At 44.0% G+C, this 24,124-nt stretch overlaps 1 protein-coding gene across 1 annotated transcript; it reads left to right on the forward strand.

Annotated features, from left to right (window-relative positions):
- Positions 1-1,000: 1,000 nt before the first annotated feature.
- LOC128782477 (uncharacterized) lies at positions 1,001-8,517 on the forward strand. The gene is made up of 2 exons (XM_053932839.1): positions 1,001-1,196; positions 7,133-8,517. Exon 2 carries the CDS (start codon positions 7,150-7,152, stop codon positions 8,422-8,424), a length of 1,275 nt encoding a protein of 424 aa, XP_053788814.1. The 5' UTR covers positions 1,001-1,196; positions 7,133-7,149; the 3' UTR covers positions 8,425-8,517.
- Positions 8,518-24,124: the final 15,607 nt, after the last annotated feature.

Consider the following 24,124-nt stretch of genomic DNA (forward strand, 5'->3'; position numbering starts at 1 on the left):
ATTTTCTACTTTCATGCACATTTCCTCCCTGTATGGGCCATTCACTTAAGAGTTGGATTCTATGATGCTTCTGGGTCTCTTCCAACTCAGAGTAATCTGTGATTCTGTGATTTCCTTTCACTGCATCTTTCACTACACAATTCAGAGCTTCTTTGTTGTTGCCTAGAGAGTGTCAGTATCCCCAAGAAAAACAACTGGTTCAGTTTGGGATATTTTTGTGTGGTATTTAATCAGACAAAAAAGGTCTACTCATAAGTGGCCCCTGCTGAGAGGTGAACTCTTCTATGTGGCTTTAGTGTGGGTTGGTGGCACAGGTGGGTTGCCTCAAATCCTCAGTGGCAGAATGGCATCGGGGTTGGATCACAAAACTGGCCCCTTATAACCCATCCCTGGGCCCATCCTTTGTGGGAGGGGTCCCCGCCCTCCCTTGGGAGGCAACTTCAATATAGCAAAAGTTGTCAATCACATGCTGTTTCCCTCCCCAGTTGAGGCTGTCTGTCAAAGCTTAACACACTCCCCAGTTCTAGAAAGTTCTTCTCTTCTGTTAATCCCATTGGACCCTGTTAGAATGCCACTCCTCTCCTGTATCCCGATTGGTTCATTACATGTCACCCCATCCCGTCTCCTCCCCTCTACCCTTTACCCATTGGTTGGTTTGTGCCCTAGCCACTCCTATCCCTCTGCCCTTATATTCTCGGTCCCGCCCGAGTGCTGTGCTCCCGAAGTCAGCTCTTCCTTCGGGAGGTTGCTGCTCCTGGCAATAAACTTCTCGGATCCTGCTGCTCGGGAGACGTCTCGTCTTTATTTGGTGGAGCTTTCCGGGTTACATCTACCCCTCCCTGCGGACCGGTCAGCCGAGGATCACTCCCCGGACTGGCTGGGAACCCAGGGAACCCCCGGAGGACCTAATTTTATACAATTGGCGCCGCGAACACGGTGATCGCTGCCCCGGTTTCCGACGAGCGTCTCCTGCCGCATGAGGATCTGTGACCCTGCGCTGTGGGACTACAAGCGCCGTTCGCCGCCAATCCCAGGAGTAGCTGTTCTTCTGTTTTAAGAAGACTCCTATCTCCTGGATCTGCTGACAAGTCGTGGACATCCGATTCTGCAGCTTCAAGGGAAGCCCCGGATTCCACGACACCAGCAGAGCTCCACTACCCCGCCTCAGCCTTTTCTTTTCGCCGCGTCGTAGTTGGGTGAGTGCAGCTGCTCGAGGAGAGCAGCCGACGCAGGCTCTTATCTTTTCCTTTCCTTTTCCTTTGCTCTGGTGGGGATTCTCTTCTGCAGTGAGGAGATGGGTAACCGCCTCTCCCCTGCAAGACGAGACTTTTATTGCCAAGTTAAAGCTACCCTTCAGTTGGGGAATGTTTCTTTTAATAAGCGGGTCCTTAAATCTTTTGTTATTTTCATTTTTGATCATTTTCCAGATGCCTCTACTGAGGATGTTCTTTCTATTTCATTCTGGGGAAAAGTTGGGCGTTATATTTATGATTTACAAGTTTCTGGGAATTTTAGGGTCGGGAGATTTTATCCTATTTATGATATTATTTTTAATTTAGTTAAACAAAAAGGGGAAAGTTCGGGTCCCAGTTTTCCTACCCCTTATTCCGCCCCCCTCGCTCCTAACCCCATTTCCCCTAAGGGTGGATCGGGAGATAGATCCTGCCAAAATAAGGCACAGGGTTGCTACCGTCTCCCTGCTGCCTCCCGTTCCACTCTGTCCTTCTCTTGTGCTGGGACTGGCCACCCCAGCACGAGCCCTATCCATTCCCTCGATCCTCATGCCCCTAACCCCAGTTTTACTCCCAGTTCCAGTTCTGTTTTAATAATACCTCAAAATGGCGGCGGCCTCGTGGCCGATTGCCCTGAGACACAAAATGGTGCCTCCTCCTCCTCAACCCCTCCGGTTCCCGCCACTTTACCATCTCCGCCCCCTTCGTCGGTTGCCGCCCCCGCGTCGGGTCCCGCCCCCCATCATGCGTCGATCTCGGTGACGTCGGGACCCTCCCACCCTGCCTCCCTAGCCACACCCCTGGGCGGGCCCCTGGTGGGTGGGACAGGCCTACCAGAAGGCCACGCCCCAGTGGGTGGGTCAGGCCATGCCCCAGTGGGTGGGTCAGGCCACGCCCCCTCTCCTGCCACTTCCGGTTCCCACGCTACCGGAACCGGAAGTGGGCCTTGCCGGAAGCAGGCCATCTTGGCCTGCAGGGTCTCTCATAACCAGGACCCACTGGCAAGGGAGAGGCTTCGAGCCCTAGCCTGTCCTGCCTCATCCTCGGAAGAGGATGAGGACAGTGACGACCCCCGGCCAACAACCAAGCCAGGGGAGGGCTGGGCCCGGATAAGGGCCAAGGCAATTAGGGATGGGGACCTAGATCTCGCCAGGGATCTAGGCCCAATTGTGGCACCGGTTAGGCTCAAGAGGGGGAAGGAACCGCGGTGGGAACAGCTGCCATATACGGAGGTGAAGGAATTGAGGAAGGCAGCCAAGGACTATGGGAGAAATTCCCCGTTTTTTAAAAACATATTGGACCTTACTTTTACTGGACATACTTTGGTGCAGCATGACATTCGATATATAGCAAAGGCTCTGCTGTCCCCCACAGAATTTCTTCTGTGGGAAATACATTGGAAAAAGCTATTAAAACCTATTCTAACCAAATACGACCTTAAGGAGGTGCTGGGAGATGGCGCCGAGGGCCTGGAGGCGCTGGCAGGGGAAGGGGAATTTAGTAAACCAGAAGATCAGATCCTCCTTCCCGACAACTTGCTAAATGACATCCGAGAAGCTGGGAAGGAGGCCCTACTAAAAATACCTGATGGAACCATCCCTCTCCAGAACTTCACATCCATCCTCCAGGGCCCTGATGAGACTTTTATTAAGTATATTGACAGGTTAAAGGAGGCTATAGACCGGCAGATTGAGAACGTCGAGGCTCGAGAAGAACTGCTGCGTAAGATGGCCTTGACCAACGCTAACCCGGAGACAAAGAAGATCCTGCGAGCTCTCCCCCAGGATCCGGAGCCGACCATCGCCAAGATGGTCGAGGCGTGCACAAAAGCGGCATCGATGGAGCAGACTGTGGCGTTTGCGGTGAGCAGGGGTGTGGGGGAGGCAATGGTGGACCTCATGAACACGCGCTGCTTCGGCTGCGGCCAGCTGGGCCATATACAAGCCAATTGCCCACACTGGCCACCAGAGAGGTCCTACCCTCAGTATAACCCCTCCCCGAGACCACCTTACAGGAATCCTCGTTATCATCGGCCGGGAAACGGGAGGCGGAGCGCGCTGAGGGGCCGCGCTACGACAACAAATGGCCCGTCCCAATGCCCTGTGCTGCCATCACTCCCGGAAAACCACTGCCCCAACGGCACGTTTCTCCGGACATCCGCAGCCAGGAGGACGGGCTCCGACTCCTCAGACGGACTCAACAACTGAACAGTGCCCGCCGCCAAGTCCTCCGGAGTTCCATCCACATTATGTTTCCGGATGAGGACTTGGTCCGTGTCCCGGTAGGATTCCTGCCGCCACCATACTGTGACCACCCCGTCACAGTGCTGTTCATCGGGGACTCCATCAGCACGCCGGACGACCTCACCATCATCCCGGAGGTCGTCTACTTCGAGCCAGGGGCAGAGCTCAACGTCTCCGTGGTGTGCCATCATCCTCCGTTCTCTCTGCCGAGAGGGTCTCCTTTAGCTCTGTGCTACATCTTACATATGCACTACAAGGACACTGGCTACATCTCACATATGCACTTCAATGACAGTGGCTGCAACATTATATCAGACTTTCCTATGGATCAAGACCCTTCTGCTTTCTTCATTCAGAACGTTAGCAGACAAAGACCAATTATTAAAACTACTTTTGTCTTTCAGGGGAAAAACATTTCGTTGGACCTGATGGCAGACACCGGTGCGGACGTTACCATCGTCCCTCAGGCAGAGTGGCCGCGCGACTGGGAGTTAGTGTCCCCTTGTGGCACAATCTCCGGCGTGGGAGGAGCCGTCAATTCCCGACGCAGTAAGCACCTCGTGTGTGTAGAGGGGCCGGAGGGCCAGATTGCCACAATTCGGCCTTTTGTAGTTGCATCCAATATCAAATTATTAGGCAGGGACGTGTTGTCCCAATGGGGTGCCCGTCTCGACATCCCTAGCCCTGCGTGGGATTTTTAGTCTGGGCCACTGCGGAGCGCACCTCCCCACCGCTTAATTGGAAAACTGATACACCGGTGTGGGTGGACCAGTGGCCCTTGCCAATCGAAAAACTTAATGCGCTCAACGAACTAGTAGAGGAGCAGGTGCGCCTAGGGCATTTAATACCCTCCACCAGCCCTTGGAACACACCTGTCTTTGTTATTAAAAAACCCGGCAAAGACAGGTGGCGCCTGCTCCAAGACCTACGCAGGGTTAATGATGTTATTGAAGATATGGGACCTTTGCAACCGGGCCTTCCCTCTCCCTCTATGCTGCCCCGGGATTGGCAGCTCGCAATCCTTGATATCAAGGATTGTTTCTTCAACATCCCGTTATACCCCGGAGATGCTCCCAGGTTCGCGTTTTCGGTTCCGTCTATCAACCGAGGTGAGCCGTACAAACGGTATCAATGGACCACTCTGCCCCAGGGAATTAAGAATTCTCCGGTGCTCTGCCAAACCTTTGTGGCACAGGTCCTTTCCCCAGTTCGTCGCCTTTTCCCAGAGGCCATCATCCTTCACTATATGGATGATATTTTGATTTGTGCTGCTAACTCAACATATCTACAAGCAGCCTTAGACAGGACAGTTAAAGCCATCAAAGGTGCGGGCTTTCAAATTGCGGAAGACAAGATCCAGCTGTCGTCCCCCTGGAAATACCTGGGCTTCCTGATTACGGGAAGGACCGTCGCGCCCCAGTCTCTTGTCATCAAGGACGACCCACGGACCCTGCGGGATTTGCAGCAGCTTTGCGGTACCATCACCTGGATCCGACCTCTCTTGGGACTCACCACAGAGGAGCTGTCGCCACTTTTCCACCTGCTGAAAGGCGACGGTGACCTGGCATCCCCACGACATCTCACACCGGATGCCCGTGAGGCCTTGGAGAGAGTCGCAGCTGCTATCAAGTCCCGCCAGGCACATCGGGTCGCGCGGTCCCTCCCAATCCAGTGTGCCATCCTGGGTAAGTCTCCCAACTTACGTGCCCTGCTATTCCAGTGGGACGACAGCCAGAGAGACCCACTCCTTATCATCGAGTGGCTGTTCCTCCCCCACCAACCCGCCAAAACAGTAACAACATTTCCTGAAATCATGGCTAAACTAATCATTAAGGCCCGCCAGCGCCTCCGGACCCTCGCAGGGTGTGACCCAGCATGCATCTATTTACCATTAAATTTGGACCAATTGGATTTCCTCTTACAAACAAATGAAAATTTGCAGATTTCAGTAGACAGCTATCCTGGTCAAATTCGGATACACTACCCCAAGCACAAGTTATTTAAAGACACTTTATATCTGGCCCCAAAAACTTTTAAAAGCAAAATACCATTAAAAAATGCTCTCACAGTGTTCACTGATGGGTCAGGAAGATCCCACAAATCAGTGATCACTTGGAAGGACCCGGACAGTCAGAAGTGGGAATCTGACGTCCAAATAGTTCAGGGATCCCCCCAAATCGCTGAACTTGCAGCGGTTGTGAGAGCCTTCAGAAAATTCCAACAACCTTTCAATTTGGTCACTGATTCGGCATATGTAGCCGGGATAGCAGAGCGGGCCGAACATGCCCTGCTCAAAGAAATTCAAAACAAAAAGCTCTATAGCTTGCTCTCAGAACTAATTTGGCTGATCTCCCACAGAGAGCAACCTTATCATATTTTGCATGTTAGGTCACACACAGACCTGCCAGGAGACATCACCGAGGGCAACCGGAGAGCGGATACTCTGGCTATGTTAGTGAACACTGCAAACTCAGCAGCTTTGGCACCCACCCTGCCAGATGTTCATATGCAGGCTAAGATGAGCCACGCCTTTTACCATCAGAATGCTCCAGCTCTATGCCGCCAATTTAAGATCTCTAAGGAGCAGGCGCGAGCCATCTTAGCCACCTGCCCCAACTGCCAGTCCCACGCATTACCATCAGTAGCGATGGGGGTTAACCCCCGGGAACTGGGAGCATTGGACATCTGGCAGACAGACATTACTCATTTTCCTTCCTTTGGGCGGCTCAAATATCTCCACGTGTCAGTGGACACATTCTCGGGGGCAGTGTTCGCCTCCACACATACGGGGGAAAAAACCAAAGACATTATAAAACACCTATATATGGCTTTCTCCACTCTGGGTGTCCCAAAAACTATAAAGACTGATAACGGACCAGGGTTTGTGTCCAAACAGTTCATGGAATTTGTGCAACTATGGGGCATTGACCATGTTACTGGAATTCCACACAACCCTACAGGGCAGTCAATCGTGGAACGGAAACACCAGGAAATTAAAAAATTATTAGAACAACAAAACGATTCGGCCATCACCACGAGCCCTGTAGAGAGGTTGTGCAAGGCCCTGTACGTTCTCAATTTCATGAACTGTTCAGACCGTGAGCCAAACCCCCCGATCCTGCGCCATTTCCATAATAACACCAGGGCGCAGTTGAAGGAGAGGCCTCCTGTGCTCATAAAAGACCCTGAGTCTAAAGTTATCAAAGGTCCATACCCTCTAATAACGTGGGGGAGAGGGTATGGATGTGTTTCAACAGAACAGGGCCCCAGGTGGATCCCCGGAAAATTCATCAAACCATACCGGGAAGACATCTCTACAGAAAGCCAACCCCCGGAACACTCCCCCGAGACGCCAGCTCCATCAGAAACCGCCGTCGCGTGGAGTCGAAGGAAAAGGAAGAAGACTAGACCAGCCAGTATCGCCGTCAGGACTTTAATAACGAACCTGCATTTCCCGCCCACTTGGACTGTTTACCCTCTGACCCCATCCCCTACCATCCCTCACCCTTTTCCATCCTACCACTTTCCTCACCCCTTCTTCCCTCATACCTGACCTGATTTTGTTTTCCTGTTTTGTTACTATTTCGATTTACACGGGGGAGGATGGGGATTCAAAGGGGTCACTATTCTTATTTCCATTATGTGTCTATTTATTAGACTTTGGTCCACCCAGAATGGCAGTTGCAGCAGCCAGAACACCCTGCAGTGACCAGCTTCCTGCAGCAGCACTTTTCATCATCGTGTGGTTTCACCTGGCAGGAAGCTGGATCGTACCACAGCCCAAAGAGAACGTCTGGGTCACGCTGGCAAAGTCCATCGGGCAGGAACAACTCTGCATGGCCATGGGAGGTGTAGGCAACCCGTTGTCTACATGCCTGGTGGGAGTCCCCCTGTCGGAAAATGATTTTCCATTCACAGTGATGAAACCCAACCCGGCGGACTCCTTGGGGAGTTGGATAAGGACACTACTGCAGGCACCACAGGAACCCCAGGAATTGGACCTACTGGGGTCCACGAGGGCTCATTTATGCATTAGATTCTACACTAAGGCCCCTCAAGGAAAAATAGAGTATAACATCAAAGAGGTTACACCAACTGATAAAAGATATATTAATGAGTGGTGCAACTATACTAGCCTGATTCTGATCAAGTCCTACCCATACCCTAAGGAGCTCCCTCGGGGTGTGTTTTTGATCTGTGGGGACAGGGTGTGGGCTGGGATCCCCTCTAAGATCAAAGGGGGTCCCTGTAGCCTTGGCAGGCTTACTACCCTAACCCCCAACAAAACACAAATTATGGATTGGAAAAGGGGAAGTCAATCGGCACGCCAAAAAAGATCTTATGGAGAATTCGGCCCAAATTGCGACTCGGAAATTTATGATTGGGGCAAAGGAAAGAGGGTCGCTGCATCCATCTTTTTACCGTGGTATGCGGCAGCAAAGGCCCTCGGTGAGATTTCTCACCTGGGGTGTTGGATGAGTAAGCAGGCCAACGCTACTTCTGCCGCCTTATCAGATCTCTTGGCGGAAGAAGAGACCACCAGGCATGCCACCTTACAAAATAGAGCGGCCATCGACTTTCTGCTGCTCGCCCATGGCCACAGTTGCGAGGACTTTGAGGGGATGTGCTGCTTCAATTTGTCATCGAAGAGCACATCCATCCAAGCCAGCATCCAGCGGATCCAGGCGTTAGTGAAGGACTTAAAGACTGAAACTGGGGCTGTGGACGCTGTGAACAAGATCTTTTCTCAATGGGGTGTTCCTGGGTGGGCCATTCCAATTGTTAAAGGTTTAGTTTGGGTTTTAATCATAATTTTCTTAATTTCTGTTGCGTTAACCATCTTTAAGAAATTGTTAACTAGGACAATGGGAAATGTTTTTTTAATAAACCAAAAAGGGGGAGTTGTGGGAGGGGTCCCCGCCCTCCCTTGGGAGGCAACTTCAATATAGCAAAAGTTGTCAATCACATGCTGTTTCCCTCCCCAGTTGAGGCTGTCTGTCAAAGCTTAACACACTCCCCAGTTCTAGAAAGTTCTTCTCTTCTGTTAATCCCATTGGACCCTGTTAGAATGCCACTCCTCTCCTGTATCCCGATTGGTTCATTACATGTCACCCCATCCCGTCTCCTCCCCTCTACCCTTTACCCATTGGTTGGTTTGTGCCCTAGCCACTCCTATCCCTCTGCCCTTATATTCTCGGTCCCGCCCGAGTGCTGTGCTCCCGAAGTCAGCTCTTCCTTCGGGAGGTTGCTGCTCCTGGCAATAAACTTCTCGGATCCTGCTGCTCGGGAGACGTCTCGTCTTTATTTGGTGGAGCTTTCCGGGTTACATCTACCCCTCCCTGCGGACCGGTCAGCCGAGGATCACTCCCCGGACTGGCTGGGAACCCAGGGAACCCCCGGAGGACCTAAATTTTATACAATCCTTGACAGCAGGGGATAAGCCTGCCACAAGATCTGGCTTCTTTCATCATGGGATAGATGCCAGACAAGAGGATCAAAGACCCACAAGATGGTTTATTCCCTTCCATTAACAAGGAGAGCAGAGACTGACTGTGGTGACCTCTCTGCACAGAGTCTGTGCAAAAGAGAGGAGACAATTCATAACCATGGAAAGAATGGCAAAAATTATTGCTGTCTGAGCAGAAAGGGGAGCAGGAAAGGACACTGCTCAACAGCGCAGCCATGGGCCCTGCCCTTTATTGATAATACTGGATGAAGAAAAATTCATCCTGCAGAATTCATTGCACAGCATTACATGTACCACAAATGACCTTCAAAAGAGCAAAACCGTCTGTCTAAAATTACTCCAACCCAATTCAGATGATATCTAAATCTGACCATATAGCAAATAGCACACAGGTTAATACTGACATCTTATTTATGGATCCTTTTTTGAAACTATATATGTAATAATGTATATATGAAAATAATGTAATCTCTGAATCAACTGTACTGTATGAAATTCTTTTCATCCATATTTAATACAGGAGCTCTAATAAAAGTTTATTAAGACCAGACAATGAAAAATGGAAAATTCCATCTCAGAGCCTATCAAATTATCCCAGGATACAGAACAACCAAATAAACAACAAATGCAAAAAAGCCTAAGCACTATATATTTCATATTTATCTGCCTGAATTTTGATTTCACTGAAGAAGTACTAGCTTTTTCTTTTGGTTCCTACTGAAAACTCATCACAGGCTTCAGGCCACTTGTCTCACTGTAATACCAATATGGATTGGTAACCATAAAAAACCACCAAGTACTGTTTTCTTTGAGGTGTGATGGAATTAGAAGGTCTGAGTGATTATTCCAAAACAGAAAAACAGACTTGATGTTCAGACAATCAGAAGCATGCTTCTCACTCTACATCTTAGAAGATCTACTACAATTTCTCCAGAGAGAGACCTATCATTATCACTATAAGGATACTTTAAAAAAAAATACAAAAACAAACAAACAAACAAACAAAACCATAAAAAAACCCATAAACCTACCATCAGAAAACCAAAAAAACCAAAAACCACCACCAAAAAATCCCCAAAGATACCAACACAATTATACAATTATATTGAGGTACCACTTTACTGAGAAAGTACTAAAGAACTGCCCTATTTATGATTAAAAATAAAAGATTGATTTCAGAAAAATTACTTTAAAAACTCAAATTACCAACAATTTGATCTCTTTGAGTACTCTCATGAGAGTAATCATTATTGAACCAGGGTAAGCAGAAAAAAATGAAAATATTACTATTTTTCATAAACTAGTCTCACGTTGTGGTTTGACATGGAAGTGAATTTTCTCAGGAAGTTGGGGTCAAACCAATCAGTGGTCAGGTTTGGATATTGGCACCTGGAGTGACCACTGAAGGCATGGACACACCTCTGAGAACACAGGGGGTTAAAAGCAGAGAACACCCAGGGGAATGCTCTCTTTGGTTCTGGTCAGAGTGCAGTGCAGAGCTCCCCTGCCCAGCCTCAGGCTGGGTGGGGGAGGGGAAGCCATGCAACCTAGGAGAGGTAGGCCCAGGGTGTGAAGGGACTGGAACCGGGTCGGCCCCTGCAGGATGGAAGGGTGGAGAAAATCTGAGATGCCTTTGTTCCCCCTCCCCCCCTCCACCAAGGGGGAAAGAGACAGAGAGCCTGACGGCGCCTGGAAATTTGCCAGCAGAGTAGGAGGAGAAGGTGGGGGGAAGGCGCCCAGCTGCGGGAGCTGGAGTTCTGGGCCAAGACTTCAGCTGCCCGGGGAGTCCGAGACTTTTAACCCTTTCCTGGGAAATGAAAGCTTTGTGAAATATTAATCCTCCTCGATTTAAAAGAGAAGAGAGACAGTCTGGGACCTGAGATGTCAGAAGAAGATGGGGAAAAGAATCCTAGGTGGGAGGAGATGATGGAGTGGCTTTTGGCTGGACTTTTCTTGTTAGCCATAGACTGAACCAATTTCTCCTGCAACAGAGACTGCATTTTTAGGAAGATGCAATGGTGAGCCAAGAGACCTGTTTCAGCGACTACCAACACAGGAGTGGAGTGAACAGAGAAGACTTGAGGAGGGTGTGGTGATGCCCTCTGTCTTCACGAAGAAGATGATCTCTGTTCTCGAGACCCTCAGCCCCAGGGGAGAAGTAAATGGGGGAAACTGTTGTCCCAAAAAGGGACAACTGTTGGACCCCCGGCCCCAGGGGAGGAGGAAATGGGGGGGTAGACTGTGGTCCCAAAATGAGAAACTGAACTGTTATTTCTTTTGGTCCTTGGAAAAGCATCCTTAAAGGGGCCCTATGAGCAGTCTGTACATGCACGGCGGTGAGAACACTGTGGCATGGAAAGGAGAGTGTCACACTGGCAGATTTCCTCTGGGTGGTGCCATGTGTAACATGGAAACACAAGAGTTGGCAATTGTGTTTCCTGGGGGACCTATGGTGCAAGAGAGACTCCTCTCTCCCCTGATGGACTGAATTTTGATTATCTGAAGGGTGATGACTTGATTAAAGGTCCAAGTTGTGTCTCATTGTGGTTTGTTGGAGTTTGGGTGGGGGGAGGAGTAATGTCTTGGAGGATTTTCATTCTGGATTTAATGTGTGTCTTTTATCATAGTAGTAGCTTAATAACATTTTTTCTCCTTTATTTCTAAGCTTGGGCCTGCTCTGCTGTGTTCCTGATCTCATCTCACAGCATTCAGTTGGGTAAGGTGCATTTTCATGGGGGTGCTGGCATTGCGCCAGCATCAAACCATGGCACACATAAATGGCAGGAACTACCTGAGTTCCTTTGAGGAGATGTCCTCCTGCTTTCAGGTGGTATAGAGTTAATTTCCTTGTCAGTAGCAGGTACAGTGCTGTGTTTTGGATTCAGTGTGAGAATGTTGATAACTCACTGATGGTTGTTGCTGACCTCTGCTTACCCTGACTCAAAGACTGCTCAGTGCCTTATGCTCTGCCAGTGAGGAGGTGCACAAGGATCTGGGTGGCAGTGTGGCCAGGATGGAGGACCTGAACTGGGCAAAGGGATATTTCACACCATAGAATGTTTTGGAGGAGATCAATTGCCTTTTGGGGATTGGTTGAGCACTATCACCAGACGGTCAACAGTTGTATTGTGCATCAGTTCTTTCTCTTGGAGCTTATTTCTCTCTCTCTTTTATTTACTATTATCACTATTGATGTTGATGTTGTTAGTATTACTACATTTTATTTTATTTCAATTATTAAGCTGTTCTTATCTCAAACCATGAGTTTTTCCTAATGCTCCTCTCCACTGGGGTTAGTTGGACTGTGAGTTGCTAGCTGGTGTTAAATGAGAACTGGAGGTGAGTTCACAGGCTCTCCCTACACAGGAATCGGATAATAGGCCCACCCAATTCTGGTGCAAACAATTAGGCATACTAGGACAAAGTGAAACCTGTCATCCTAATAAACCTGTATTTGGGAATTTGAAGGACAATCCTAAAACAGAATAACTGTTCACAGCTTCTGCAGCAGGCACTTAGAAGTTGGTACATCAAATCTTGCATTACTCTCTCATTTTTTTATCCTGCCATTCCTTCTATAACCTTTTTTAAAGGCTATCAGTAAATATTCTCATCTTAAAAGTTGATATTGAGAAATCAGCCAACATTTCCATGTTGGACTAGCTCTAACCTTGCTTAACAGTGGTACTCTTATTATATGAGCACAAGATAAAAAAAAAACTTATAAAGAAGGAGTACCCTATAGAAGCTTTAACCTCTGTCCCTATGTCAGTGGCAGAAACGATTCAGTATCATATACAACTACAGACAAGTGTATAACTCTTGGAACATTTATTCCATTTGCTAGTCTGTGATTAATGGAAAGCAGGTGCTTCCTAATTCCATTTAGAACTCTGATTGGGTTGCATTGGCCAGGGATTTCAGTGATCAAACTTGCACATGTGGGGAAAAAAAAAAAAAAAAAAAGGAAGCAGAAGGAATCAAGTTTACTTGTCTGAAAGAGTCTCGAGTACAAGATTGTCACAATAGTATTCTGTATTGACAGTTAATGTTTCTTCTACTGGTGCATACTAATCCAAATGAATTTTGCCAGAACAAATGTTCAACACATGTAAATACTATAAGGACTTTCTTGGGATATCCACAGAAATCAAATGCACTTTCCAGAAGCATTCATATCAACAATCTCTTTTAAGATTTTAGCATTTGCAGTCAGTGGTGGAAACAGTATCACAAAATCATTTTTCCTTAGAGTTTTGAATTTTCTGTACCAATAGACTGTTACAAATAGGTGTAATTTGTTCAAAAACATGAACACAAAAAATCCACTTAGTCTCTACAATAATTTATTGCAAAATATTTGCTTAGGTCTATAAAAATGCTCATGTACACACAAAACATAAACACTGTCTCACATACTTATTTCTACAGAAGCAAACAGAAACTTGCCCAGTGATTTATTTCAGTGTTCCAGAAATTGAAATATGTAGCTTAGTTACTTAGTTCTGGGTTTGAAATGTTCCTTTTATTATTATTAGACAGCAATGATATTTTAATTACAGTAATTTTAATGTCTTGCTTACTCTTCAGTGTCTGTTGTAATTTGTGGAGAAATGGGGCTGTCATAGTGTTTACATGTAATATGAACGAAAAGATAGTTCAGAAAACTGTGATGATGAACATTATATCACTATGATAGACAAAGTGTTGGATCTGAACACAAGAAGCTAGTTCACCCTATTATTGCTGTTACTTTGGGCTATGCATGAGAGTCAAGATCTTCCTAACCTGAATTTTGTTAAATATAACATCTCTGTGATTAAAATACTTATACTAAAATAAGTATGCAACAAGCATGGCCTTGGTCTATTGTCATGATTAATACACACCAAATATCATCTGTATTACGATCAGGTGGAAATCCAGGTGGCAGGCAAAATGTCCAGGACTAAATTTCTGCTGATAATAGTGTTTGCTTATAGTCTTAATATGTATTTATGAAATAAGCCTTACTTTGTAATATTAATTTTATACTGCCTGGGATAGAAAGTATAAAGGCTGAGAAGAACAAAGGCATCACAGGGTGGAAAGTTTCCACTAGAGATTTCCTGTTTGTTTTTTTAACTACAGTTGAGGTAGTTGGACAAGTCTAATCAATGATCCACCTTGAGTTTGCTAACACTCAAATGATTGAACCACTTTAATGCCAGTTGTTTTTCTAGCAAAATTAAATAAATGGAGACAAGCTTGTTAGCAAAATTTAGTGAATGGACACAAGTTTGTTGGTAAACATCCATAAAAAATAGGACTACATCCATTTAACTTAATCATAAAATATTTCTATTTAAAAAAATGGGCTTGCTTTCAGTGAGGTAATTCAGCTCTATTTATCAATTACGAACAATATATAACTATCTAGACAATGATACATTAGAAGTTCAGAGGTTTTCTAAAAATAATAAAAAACCCAGTGCAAAGAGAAATTGCCACAATACATACCAAAGAAGTCATTTACATTCTTTGGAATCAACAGAAGTGTTTGACAAAGAAAAATAGCGGTTATCAAAGATAGAATTTTGGAACAAAAATGAAAGGCAGGCTTACATTGAACAGAAGAACATAAATCACTACAAAGGCATACATGTAAATTATTATTACTGATCCTTCACTCCTCCACTGGAATTCAATGTTCAGTTCGCTAAATGCATCACAAAATAACATAATTTTGAGGCTAAAAGACACAATTAGATCCTGTATGTCTGGCTTACTTATACCTTTAAATATCAAATACCACAAGGTAGCACATGCAACCTCGGGTCTTTACAAGCACATGCACAGCAACACATGTGCATGCAAGTCGATATAACCATATAAGAGTGGTTTGAAGTAGATTTGATCCTTTAAGAGCTTCATCATAAAAGTGCTGTGCATGCTACTTTTGCTTGAATACTGAGGCAGAGAATCACAGTTGCTGAACCAAAACACCACATTGCAAAGCTGATAGATGGCTTTTGTCAGTACCTATTATTGTGATGAATGTTAATGACTTGAACCAGTAAATTAACTCATTGCTCTTTTATTTACATAAGCAACATACTTCTCAGTAAATACCCTTCACTGAACACTATCACAACATTTACACATTTCTATTAAGAGCTTTTTCACAGAAGGAAAGAAGAAGAAAGATACAGCAAAAAATATGTGCCATTCAAAAATACAATGAGCCTCTTCCAGTTAAAAGAATAAAAATAGGTTTTTTTAAAAGAGTTATTATGAAGCAACAGAAATGTTCAATCTGTTTGTAAGAGAATTACTAAAATGACTGGACTGTGCAGTGCACTGCAGTTTTCTTAGAGAAAATAATCAATTTTCCAGTGATGAATCCAAGGATACACAAGAAACAAAAATCTTCAACATCAGTTTTTAATAAAAAGTGGTGACATGCTTATCTTTATTTCTTCACATTTCCAGTTATAGCATATTCCCATTCACTAATTTTTGGGAACCTGAGCAACAGATATGCTACTCATGGATTGCCAAACATAGTGGTTTACCAAATAAATGCCAATAAAACACCTCCTGTGTCAAAACTTGCTCTTCAACTTTTCTTGTATAACCATCAATCACAAGTCTGAAAAGCCTGTACTGTGACATCTGATATGGTTACCTAAATAGCATATTCTAATAGTCCCGTCTCTAAGAACAAGAGACATTCTTCACTCTCCCAAGGATGCCATATGACTTTGATGCTTGTTTAATCAGAATAGAGAAAACTGTACTTTTAATGTTGCTTTGCTGTGCAAGCAGCTCAAGACTAAACAGGATCCCTGTGTCTGGAAGTAAACAAAAAGAAGGGAGAAAAGCTCTTAAATTCAAACAGTAGCCATCAGGTCTAATCACAAGGTAAAATGCTGCTCCACTCACTAGCATAATTTCTATTTTATCAGGATCCTGTTTTAATTCTCTGATTTCAGCTCAAAAAAGGTTGGTGTGGTCCAGACATCGAAAAAGTAAACCAAAACCTTATAAAGGTTCAAAATAATAGAGAACCAAATATTTTGAAAGTGCCACAGTTTAAAACAACTAATTTTCGTCCTCACCTCAATACGTGTGTTGGGTAAACACATACTGCAACAGAACCCTGACACAACTCAGACAAGAGAGTACTGCAGGAAGCTATCTATCACTGTATGTGGTGATCTTCCATTTTTAAAAGCTTAGCATCACAAAAATAATTCCATCTCCTTTTGTACAGATATTAAAATTCCAAAAGATATGAAAATAATTGAGCCCTGCAGAATTAGTCATATGGCCAGATCCAACCAGATGGACTCTGGTTCTCATCTAGACTCAATAGCATGGGTTTGGGCTCAAAAGCGTGATTGCCATATTTTGCTCACAATCACATCAAATTAAGGTTGTCATGTGTCATACCCGTTTCTAGTTTAAAATGGATAAATATATTCATGGAGGCGTCTTACAAATCTAGCTTGTAAATGTTTTTGCATTTCACAAAGATCATAACATTGTATAGATTTGAAAAACCTTTAAGATGATCAAGCTAAATCATTAACCTCCCACTGCAAAGACCACCACTAAAACATGTCTCTGAACTCCACATCTACATATCTTTTGAATAAGTGGATGGTGAACCACTTCCCTAGGCAGCCTGTTCCAACATCTGAGAACCTTATCAGTGAACAAACATTTTCTAATATTCAACCTAAAACTCCCCTGGCACAACTCAAGGCCATTTCCTGTCATTCTATGGCTTGCTACCCTAGCTGGCTACACCCTCCTTTCAGGCAGTTGTAGAGAGTGATAAGGTCTCTCTGAGCCTGCTTTTCTTCAAGCTAAACATCCCCATTTCCCTCAGTCACTCGTCATCAGACCCTTCTACATCTCCATTGCCCTTCTCTGGACATTTCCTGGCATATCAATGTCCTTCCTGAAGTGAGGCACCCAGAACTGGACACAAAATTCAACATGGGGCCTCACCAGTGCCCAGTACAGGGGGACGATCACTGCCCTGGTCCTGCTGGCTACACTATTGCTGGTACAAGCCAGGATGGCCCTGGTCTTCTTGGCTTCCATGGACACACTGCTGGCTCATTTTCAGCCGCTGTTGACCAGCACTTCCAGGTCCTTTACCTCTGGGCTGATTTCCAGTGCTTTCTTCCTCAGCCTGCAGCTCTGCACAGGGTGGTTGTCACTCAGGGGCTGGACCCATCACTTGGCACTGTTTAACCTCACAAAACTGGCCTTGGCCCACCAATCCAGGCTGACTAGATCCCTCTGCAGAGCCTTCCTGCTCTCCAGCAGATCCATGATCCCACCCAACTTAGTGTCATCTATGAACTGACTGGGGGTGTATTCGAGCCCCTTGCCCACACAATCAGTAAAGATATTAAACAGGATTGGACCCAACACTGATCCCAAGGGAACACCATCAGTGACTGCTCATCAATTGGATTTAACTCCATTCCCCATCACTCTCTGGGTTCAGCCATCCTGCCAGATCTTAACCCAGCAAAGAGTGCTCCTGTCCAAGATGTGGGGAGCCAGTTTCTCCAGGAGAATACCACAGGAAATGGTGTCAAATGGCTTTACTGAAGCCTAGGTAGTCAACACCCACAGCCTTTACCTCATCCAACAAGTTGGTCACCTGTGTCATAGAAGAGGGTCAGGTTGGTCAAGCAGAACCTGACTTTCCCAAATGCATGCTAGCTGAACCTGATCCCTTGGCTGTGCTACTTGATGTCATCCATGACCTTTCCTTTCTTGCAGATAGGTGTCCCATTCACCAAGCTCCACCTGGGACCTCCTTGGTTAGCCAGGACTTGTGTTAAATGATTGAAAGAGGCACAGTGAGCACTTTTGCCAGCTCAACCAGTACCCTTTGGTGGTTCCTATTAGGCCTCATAAACTTATCTGGGTGTAAGTGGTGTAGCAGGTCACTGATCATTTCCTAATGGATTATGGGAGCTTCATATTCCTCACCACACTCATCTTCCACTTACAGTACCCCCTGAATAACTAGCCTTGCTATCAAATACAGGCAATGAGGGCATTAAGTACCTCAGCATTTTCCTCGTCCTTTGCTATTTCTCTCTGTATCCAGTAAAGGATGGGGATTTTCCTTGGCCCTCCTTTTGCTGATGATGCATTCATATAAACCTTTTAAAATTTTCTTTTATGGCAGTAGCAAGATGAAGTTCTAGTTAAACTTTGGACCTTCTACTTTTGTCCTTGCATGACCTCAAAACATCTTTGTAGTCCTCTTGAGTTGCTTGTTCCTTTAAGATCTTATCCATAAACTATAGGTATTATAAACTAGGATTTTTTTTAGCTTTAATAACACCTAACTGTATTGTATGTAAAAATTCATTGTCTAATAAAGAATCAACCTCAATTAATATTGATCCTCTCTGAAGGCAGAACTGGAATTTCAATGTTCTTAGGCGATATAATAGTGAGAGGTTTAAGTAAATTATGTGTTATTTAGTAATGAGATTTTATTAACAGCTATTTAAAAAGTAAGATGATACTTAAAATGAGCATCAGAAATATGTTATAAAGGTTGTACCTTCATTTCCTACAGCTTCACCTTTCAATTCCTTCTTTCCAGTATTAGGATAAGCACACACAATTTCCTCTCCCCCTTCCCCCTTTAATTTACTTTATAACATCAGGGTATACATCAGAGATCTGTATTTCTGTTTTGATTCCCCTGCCACACAGGTAAACATTGTACTTTTTATTCAATATGTCATTAAAGTCAGTAAACAGTAAAAATGAATAAAACAGCAACTTATGTATTTTTAACACCTCTGAGTTAAAAACACTTTGCAATAGGAAAGAAGAACAGATGCTTATTTCTAAATGCTAAAGCCACCAACTGGGAATATGCCAGTTGTAACTGCTGCCATCTGTTTTCAACTGTTCTTTTTACCTAGCTCTCTGAGATTCATATCCAAATTCATGGCTGTACATTTCCACTAGGAGAGGGGCAGTGGGAATAGTACAAGCAAGATTTTTCCCACATGCTCTTACCTTCTTTAAAAAAGAACATTCAGTAATTACTGGTCTGTAGGAGCTCTGTGAAATGGTAACTCAGGGGCCATTTTTTCAAGGATTATATGGTGATAGCAGTTGTTTAATGACCACTTTACGTCACTATTTTCTCAAAACTCATTTAACATGTTTACTCTCCCACTGCTGCTCTTCATCTTCCTATCCTCTCCATAGTCAGGTAGAAGTTGACTATATAGCTCTAGGCTCCTGTAGGGATAACTCAGCTCATGATGGAAACAAAGCACCTTGTGCATAACCAAGTGTCTGTTACAGAACTGAGTTACATTGTGCAGTTAATGCCTTCTTTTGTATAAACACATTCAGATATCCCTTGTATGTATCTATTCATAGTTTTTGAGTGTCTGAGACAGAGTGTGCAAGATGGCAGTGCTGGGCTGACATAAGTACAACTAACATACATAATTAAATACAAAACCCTCTCATTTTCACCAGCAAAACTCCTTTGAATTGCTCAAATCCACTTTTGCTAGTTTAGAAATAAATTAATATTTAAATCTTTTACTCACTGCCACACACATACAATAAAATGCAAAAGAAAACCTCTTCATCCCCTCCTCCCTTAATATCATTACTGGATGATTATTTTAAATGTTTTACATTATTACCTGGTTCTTTATTGCTGACCTAGAGTGTATCACTACTGGACATTTTATATATGATGGCTTGCAACAAGTCTACAAAAGATGTGTTTCGGCAACAGCTCCAGAGTGGCTTTTCTTTTTCCGGCAGATGCTCTCTTAGCCAACATAGGTACTAAACTGGGCTTCAAATAAATAAAGAATAAACCACAGGAGATGCTAATATTTGAGCCAAAAAGCCAACACCTGTAGCTGTCCTCTGTTACAGATCACACCGCTAACTTCAGACAACATTCCTGGGATGTTCTCAGACAAGCTGACCTGGGTTGCTGACAGCATCCTCACTTCTCAATAAAGAATGCTGTTATAAAAGTTTATTATCAATGTCTACTGGCCTATGTGTCATTAAAAGGTCATGAGATGTGTCATCTCATCTTTTAGAGACATGTGACCAGTTTTCAGTAGTATTGCTGGCATGAGCAATACTGAATACTTAGCTGTAAATGATCTGATCATTGTCTTCTGTTTTCTCTCTTCATCGCCAATTTATTGCAGTCTTGCTGGTCACTTTCATGAGTAAGCTTCAAACTATAACAAGAACAGAACTCCATCTGAAGATCTGTAATCCCATTTCTTTCTTTACAGTGAAAAGAGGGGAGTAAAACTGTGTAAAATCAACAGGTCAAAGTAAGGCATTATGCTAAACAACCTGTTTATGAAGAATGGCATCACATTTAGTCTTTGTTTCTCATCACCATTTTTTCCTCAATGTTAAAGACAAACAATTGAGAAAATTACACTTTTTCCTCCCATTATCAGGACTATCAGCTAAAATTAATAAAACTTAACATTATCAGAAGTACAATTTAACATTATCAGAAGTACAACAGAGCTCTTGAGCTCTGTTGTTATATTTAGTGCTTCTGACAGAAGTTAGCTCCTCATTAATTAGTGCCTTGTATTGGTAATGGTGTCAAAAGAGAATACAACATCAAAAGAGAATGCAAAATTTTTCACTCTACCTTCTTATTTTTAAAATATCACAATGAGCAGCTAAAGAGGCAAGAGCAACTGTCACTTTTATTGAGCTAAATTAGAACTAATAAAAGTCTGGGGACTATTTGAAACAGAAAAAAAGAGTAGCTGAAATCCTGCAAGAAGATATAAAAAGCAAACTCTTGCTATTTTTCCAACACACACTCTCATGTTCATGTTTGTAAACAATGTGATAGAATGTCTTAAAAAATAATTATATGGAAAGCAACACTGATGTGCACAATCCATCAAGTTACTGAGACAGAGAGGTTTTGTGGAGTCTAGAAGTGCCTGAAACAGTTAATTCCACAGCTTAGCATAAAGAAGGCCATTTTTGGCCTCTGGCCTTGTAAAATGGTTGTACTCGGCATCTTCTGCTACCACATTTATTACCAAATAACACTTTTTGGGCCATAGACAATAGGTGTGTGTGGCATCCTAAAATTATCTGGAGCTTCCAGACAACATGTACAATACAAACAACAGTGAATTCCTGCTCCTTTACCTCATTGGTCTTTCAGGAGCCATCATCGTATTAAAGATGAAACAATTAAAGCTTTATCCATCATTTGGACAAAATCAAAGCCCCACATTCTGTGAGAGTCTCACCAGCAACGTGGAACTGGTCAGTATGAGTCTATCACTAGCCTGGCATGTTGAAGGAGTGGTCTTCTCAGGGTGTCACTGACAGAATGCATACTGTAAGTCTTTCTGCTTTCCCTTCTGAATATTCCAGGAGAAAGGGGGGAAAGGAGCACATGAGGGAAGTGGGGAGACAATAACAGAGAGAAAAAATGAAAGCAAAAGGAAGAAAATTTATTTTTATAATTACATGAGTAAGTTGGGAGACAGTTTAAATGCTGTTCTGTGCCATTGCTTCTGGCTCCTGCGTGTGACTTTTGAAAACTGATATTAAAGTGTTTAAAGGTTAAGCACCACAGAAAAATTTGCATCATGATGTTGCATCCTGGGATTGGGTTTTAGGGGTTCTTATTTGTGTTAGCTAGCCGAGTCCTGTGTACCCCTGCACTTCCCCTGTGTCGTTCCCCACTCTGCCGTTTCTGGCCCCATGCTGCCTGCCATTGGGCTAGCCCCTCTGCCGCTCCTGTAACCACTCCCCCATCCAGCCCCAGGAAACCCCATGCCCGCCATCCCATCCCCACGATCCCACTCAGCCCAAGGCTCAGTGCCCGCCCCTGCGGGGTTCCCTGATTGGTTGCTGTCCTACGTCATCATTGGGGAGGCGGCGTCTGCCCTCCCTATCACATCCCCTATATCATCCCGCTCCCTCCCGGGTCCCGCCGCCATTTCCCCCATGTGGAGTGGGAAGCGCAGGTCGCTAACCCCCACTGCAGCTCTCCGCGACAATAAAGCCTTCCTGCTTTCCTTTGTGGGTGATCTGGACATTCCTTCCCTCTTTACCTTGGATCCCGTAGTGCGGGCAACAGAACCCGGCAGACCCCGACCCGCGTGCCAGTGCCAGCGGCACGCGGGAGAGAAGCAGCAGACCCAGAAGTCCAAGGGAAGGTGGCGCCAGAGGGCATCGGAGCCGCCCCAGACCGGGGAGAAAGAGAACGCCGCATCATGATAATTGAAATGTCAAGGAAAATAATTTAGTAAATGAAGAGAAATGTCCCTCTGTAGCCAAAGTCCTACCTTGCACTACCAAATGTATCTTACAGACTCTGAATATATTCTTTCTCTTTTTACACCATTTTAAAAAAAATTAAAGAAAGAGAAGTCATGAAAGCGGCAGAATGTACCATGCCAAAAGCCAATAATAATTGCTAATCAATAGTTCTCTTGAAAAGAAGTCAGTGTATATCAAAAGCCAGATCTCAGACAACATATTTACTAACTACAAAAACTTTATATAAAAAAATATGTGGGCTTCTCTATTGGTCAGAATGATTTCTAAAGTCGTATGTTCTTTAAGATTCAGCTTCTCTTTTTTTTATCAAAAAGGAGGACTGAAAAAGTTTTACATTTCAGTACAATAGAGGACTTATCACTTCAAAAATCCATTTCTGAAATGGAACTGCTCTGTAATTAGTGTTTGAAAGAACCAAAAAAAAAGAAAAGTTGAGCAGAACTTAGGAGTTTAAAGAGCCCCTGCCATGGGCTACAAAAGGCCTAAAGGCTAGGCGGCTAATGAAGCTGCACACAGCAATTTAGGCAGGGCTTCCTAAACATTCCTATTGGCATCTTAAGGCATAGACACCAATCTGTATATAGACCCAGAAAATTTCTGCCAGTTCCCCAGCTAAGAGGCAGAAGCTCTTCCTGCTATCTTTCCCATGAGAAAAAGCATCACGACAAGCAGAAAGCAGCTGGCAGGTGTAGTAACAGCACAGGAGTAGCAATACCACCAGCTCCTGCTGCTGCTACCGACACCATGGCATGGCACACTTCTGATGGTAAAAGCACCTGAGCAAACTGAGCCATAGAAATATTTGATGAAAAGTAGATGACAACAGGAATCCCTCTTAGAAATTATTTCTTCCTTCTCTCATTTTTATGTAGATGGTGGTTCTAAGTAGGGTCTTCCCAAATTTGTGGATGGTTAGAGATTGAGACTAGTAAACAGTAGGGAAAGTGTGATTAAAATCAAGAGCAGAGCCCAGGAAATGCTCAGATGGACCAAGCAGTGCAAACTAACTCAAATAAATCTGGATCTAGGTTCTGAGGTTTGATGAATTCACCTGTATTGTGAATGGTGTTTGAAGAATGATCTACAGAGCTTTCAATGCATGATCTCACTGGGTAGGAATTATCTCCTCCCCAAAAGCAGCTATTAAAGTTTTTTCTTCTTCTGTTTTTGTTTAGAATATCCCTAAAATATTTTTTATCCTCAGCATCTGTTTATTCAATACATAAAAATAGCTCTATTTTTCTATTCTTTTTGTCTGGCCACATATACTGTTTTCATATGCCAATAACTAGTTCCATAGGAGAGCAAAACAGTTAAAGAAAAAAAAATTAAAATGTTCTTAAAGGTTGTGAGATTGAAATACTACTTCTGCAGATTTAGCTTGACAGCTGTTGTTTAACTCCCCTTTTTAATTCTCCTTTTCAGAAAAATATTTTGTTATTGTCTTCACAAGCTCTTAAGTGCCAAATGGTAGCAAGCTTTAGCGTAATCTAGAGTTGAATAGTGTCACCAATGTTTCAGAATTTTTTACAGCTATAGAATTTATGGCTGAGGTTTTCAAAAGTTAATAGTTAAATGTAGGGTCTTTCATGCATATTTTATTATTTTAATAAATTATTAGTTATGGATTACTGCTTCAATTCAGTCAGAATTTCTGCTTCAATCAAGATACTAAGTGAATATTACAAATCTACTCCAAGTATTGAAATAAATGTGGTAATTTCAAATTCCCAGTTTTTCTTTTTCCTTCTGTAAGTTGGAAACAAATCCTGCTAAAACTACCCTGAATTGCACCAGGACTTCTCTACCCTAATTTTTCATGC

Source organism: Vidua chalybeata, chromosome Z (assembly GCF_026979565.1).
Source record: "Vidua chalybeata isolate OUT-0048 chromosome Z, bVidCha1 merged haplotype, whole genome shotgun sequence".
Classification (NCBI taxonomy): Eukaryota; Metazoa; Chordata; class Aves; order Passeriformes; family Viduidae; genus Vidua; species Vidua chalybeata.